Consider the following 4145-nt stretch of genomic DNA (forward strand, 5'->3'; position numbering starts at 1 on the left):
TTCGTGGGCATCGACGGCGTCCGCGCCTTCCTGCACTCCTACTCGCACGACGTGTCTCTCACGGCCGACTCGCGCAAGAGCCACCTGCGCTTCTCGGCCGCCAGCTGCTGCGACACCCTCCCGGCCCGCCCGCCGCCCGACGAGCCCGCCCCGCTGCTCGGAGAGGAGGAACCTGCCGGTGACCGTCCCACCGACCCGGCCCCTCCCCCGGTGAGTTCCTCATGCCGGACTGTGTCTGCGACTCTTCCTTCAGCTGCTCCCCTGTCCTTTCTGCCTCGGCGTCTGTGTCCTGAGTGGGGTAAATTTTAACAAGAAAGGCAAAGCCTTGTTCAGTGACGTGCTCTGGGCTGGTGCCACTTGCTGTGGTGAGATGGACGTGGTGTTTGTTTCCAGTCTTGTGGTTGGTGGGCGTTGCAGGACAAATGCGGTTCTTCTTGTTGGAGCTTTAGTCTACCCTTCTTTCTGTTTTTATCAGGTCGTATCTCGTTTTGTCCTCGACATTCTTCATTCCACTTTTCCTGTCAGTATTAGGTCTGCTGAAGTGCTATATTACCCTTTAAGGAAATGCAGTTTTGCGTTGTTAGCAGTGTTAGGTGTGTTTCCGATAGCACATGTCCCTGAGTAGGGTGAGAAAGGGAACATTTCTGTCCCTGTGTCTAAACTTCTGTATCGGGATAATATTTTAACCTTTTCAACGCCATGTTATTGTATTTCATTGAAGTTTTTTTGGGGGGGGGGTTGAGTTTTGGGGATTTTTTTGTTGTTTGTTTGGTTGGTTTGGTTTGTTCGGTTTTTTCTCTCCACACATCATTATCTGCTCGAGGGCATACTCCCGCCTGATCTTATACTGTATATTATTTATTATCATTGAAAATCGAGTATGAACTATGCAGTAGTCTGGGTTTTGAACAGCAACACTTTTCTCAAATTCGTCTTTGTTTCGCTTTATCACTCTCCCCGTATTACAAACCCTTTTCCTTTAATAGTATTTAGGATGAATGTAAGCCATTGTTGGAAATTAGCCTGGAGCCGCCTTTGCCTCCTTGGTGTCGGGTCTTTTACATTTTTCCTGTGTGAAAGTTCCTCATACAGCCTCTTCCTCAACCAGTAGTGACAGCAGTGGCAGTTTTTTGTAGCAGAATGAACTGTGTGATTTCAGCATTGGAAACCACGCCCTTCCTCAACCAGGAGACCATTCCCAGGTGTTCTTGCGAGATCAGTTGAGGGAATTTCTTTGGTTGGGTCATAAGCGAGCTCCACACTCAGGATTAAAAAGAGATGGTGGAAGAGGAGTGAAATTGCTTGTTGCTAAGTGTTCATTTCAAAATACTTGTGTACGTACTCGTTTGTCACCTTGACAGTGAGCCATTTCTGTGCTCTTCCAAAGGTGGAGTCCAAGAACTGAATCTTCCCAGACTGAATTCTGCTTGGTGACTATAAGCTTCTTTTTAGGCCTTCCAACTAAGGGTGCTGTGAAAGAAGGTAGAGTCTTATTGTTGTGGTTTCTGCTGAGGTGTGTAACAGATGACACAGCCCTGCAAGAAATGTCAAGATACACTTGCTGATAAGGGTTTTTCACTTGTGCTCTTTATGTCACTTTAAATCTCATTTGGTATCGTTCTCTCTCGTGTAGCAGCTCTCATTCTTTAGAAGCCAAGCGTTTAAAACCAGTGCAAACTGCGTATGAAGAAGAGAGTAGCAAACATTCTTAGTGGCGTTAGTGGTTAGAAAGGCTGTTTTCTCCTTTTGTGTTCCTTATCAGTCGGTGAGCACATCCACAGTCTTGGATGGATTTAGTGAGAATGACCTTGTATACGAGAAGCTCCTTCTGCCAAACAAAGATTAATTTCCGACGGATTGTTAAAGTCCTGTGGGCACTTTTCGTCTGATTTACTCTTCACTGTTGTGTCTTTTTCAGAGATGTGGTTACAGGTTTAGAGAGATGTAGTTATAGGTAGTGCTGTAGCCAAGGCTTTAGTGACAGTATGTTCTAATGTGCCTAATGCCCATAAAATGTTCATTTCTTGCTTACAGAATTATTCACGATTGAACTTTTAAACATATACGGGTGTTTTATTCATGAACGGCTTAGCTGAAGTTTTTTAAAAAACCTAAAAGTTCTTTGCTTTATTTATCACTATTGTCTCACAATACGGAGTTTTCATCTAATGTTAATTATTTGAAATGCATGAAAGTGGTGTCTAAGTGATGCAATGCAACAAACGCTGACAAAATGCGAGTTTCTGCAGAAATACCTTCTCAGTACGGAGAGGTGTTCCTCTTGTTTGTGTGTCTCCAGCTGAAATAAGAGTGTGGCTACTTCTTGTTGGGAGGAAGAGCCTGCTCTCACACCGACGTTGTGGCCGAGTTATCTTTTGCTAATAACTGCTACAGCATAAGGAGCTTTTGAAAAAGAAACGGAGTCCTGTAGTCTGTATCTTTGTTACTTTCGAGGCAGCGGCAAAGGCGGCATAACTGGGAACTGAGTCGTCACCAGAACGCTGTGAGTGAGTCCAGTGGTTATCCATGGAACTATCTCTTGAGCAATAGGAGTGTTGGGAAAACCTGCCGTACCCGTAGTTTTTCAGCTTCTGGTCTGTGTAGCGCTTGAAATGATTCAGGTGGTCATAACGTGCCCTGCTCTGTCCACAGTCACAGAATTAAGAGTTATTGATTTGCGTGGAGTCTCGTATTCCAAGATTTGCTCTGATTGTTGCTGAGAGATGGGGTCAGTACAAGCAGGCACCGAGGAGGATCAAGTACTTTTTTATAGGCGTTGCTCTCAAGTGTTTTATCATTTCTATTTTCAGAGTATCCCATACCGGGAGGATTCAGTGTTTTATTAATGCAAATTACACGTCAGCGCATTTGTGCTGCGGGTAATCTGCCTTCTGTAGTTTTGCCCTTCTGAAATTCCTTCTTGCCGCTTTTTTTGTCGTCTTTTTTCCTCAGAGTTTCTGTCCTGGGAGAGGTAGCTGACAAGTCATGTACGCCTCGGCCACCACCACAGAGGAGTAATAAGTCTCCTCGACAGTTCTGAGAGTAGCACCCTGGAATCCTGGGTGCATGGATACCTTTTTGCTGTCCGTCCGTGGTTAGATCTTCTTACTTACCCCATTCACTGAAAAACCTTTCTGAAGAAATGTTTTAGCAAGTCATTTTACCCAATTCTAGAGCAGTAAATTGTGGTAATCCTCTTGATTCGTAAAAGTGGGAGCAGGTACTGATAATGCTGTTCTGAAGAATAAGATTTGCCGGTTTTCCACCATCTCAGTCACTCTGAGAGGGATATAAAATAAAAAGAATACAAACGAGAATCTCCTGAAAGGAAATACTGGTTCTAGTGCTTCCATTCTACAACGGCTCCTCTTCCGAAGCATTTTGTAGATGTTGCTTCACAGAGATGGTAGAAATGAAATAAAAGAGCTGGGTAAAGACAGCCCAACGAATAATAGAAGGGATTGGAATCTGAAAGGCATTTGTTGTACAGTGGACCTGCCTCTACTTACCTGTATTCACCTGTTCTCCCCTCTCCGAATTCTGCGTGATCCTCCTCTGCTTGGTAGCATGTTCCCCAGCCAGACTCCAAATTTTCACTTCTGAACAGAGCTACTCGGTTCCACGTTCCGCAGGTATAAGAAAACTCGTCAAACTGAACAACGAATCCCTCTTCTGGGTAACCGATGGCGGCGACTCCCGGGAGGTGCCTGCGCGGCCCCGGGCGAGACCCCCGCGGGCGCGGCCCAAAGGCGGCTGCAGTGCTGTGGCGGCGCCTCCGGGTGTCGCTGTTGGCCGCCGCCGAGCGGCGCTGGAGCCGCAGCCGCCGCCGCCGCAGCGTCCTGCCCCCGCAGGCTGCTCGCTCGCCCGGCCAGTGGCGGCCAGAGCGGCAGCGGCACGGGCAGCAGAGGCGAGAGGCGGCCAGAGCGGCAGCGGCGGCGTCCGAGGAGGTGGCGGCAGCCCCTGCGCTCGCTGCTTGGAGCGGCTGCAAGGCAGGCAGGGCAGCGGCAGGAGCCGTCCGAGCGCCGAGAGCCGGCGCTGGCGACAATGGCGGGCGGGCGGAGGCAGAGGCGCGGGCCGGCCGGCGGGCGAGCGCTGCTGCTGCCCGCTGTGCTGCTGTGCCTGTGCTGCCGGGCGGCGCCGGAGCG

The 4145-nt window shown here is 48.7% G+C and overlaps 2 protein-coding genes across 2 annotated transcripts in view; both read left to right on the forward strand.

Moving 5' to 3' along the window:
- Positions 1-1405, forward strand: part of LOC114071191 (protocadherin-16-like) — a 31533-nt gene extending 30128 nt beyond the window's left edge. The window contains 2 exon segments of the mRNA XM_027908931.1: positions 105-210; positions 1388-1405. Coding sequence (XP_027764732.1) covers positions 105-210; positions 1388-1405 — 124 coding nt within the window.
- A 2278-nt stretch (positions 1406-3683) lies between these two features.
- LOC114071192 (protocadherin gamma-B6-like) overlaps positions 3684-4145 on the forward strand; it is a 4151-nt gene continuing 3689 nt past the window's right edge. Inside the window, exon 1 of the mRNA XM_027908932.1 lies at positions 3684-3947. Coding sequence (XP_027764733.1) covers positions 3684-3947 — 264 coding nt within the window. The remainder of the gene's footprint in view (positions 3948-4145) is intronic.

This window comes from Empidonax traillii, unplaced genomic scaffold (assembly GCF_003031625.1).
Source record: "Empidonax traillii isolate 1590-97213 ecotype Southwest subspecies unplaced genomic scaffold, ASM303162v1 scaffold1885:size52609, whole genome shotgun sequence".
Classification (NCBI taxonomy): domain Eukaryota; kingdom Metazoa; phylum Chordata; class Aves; order Passeriformes; family Tyrannidae; genus Empidonax; species Empidonax traillii.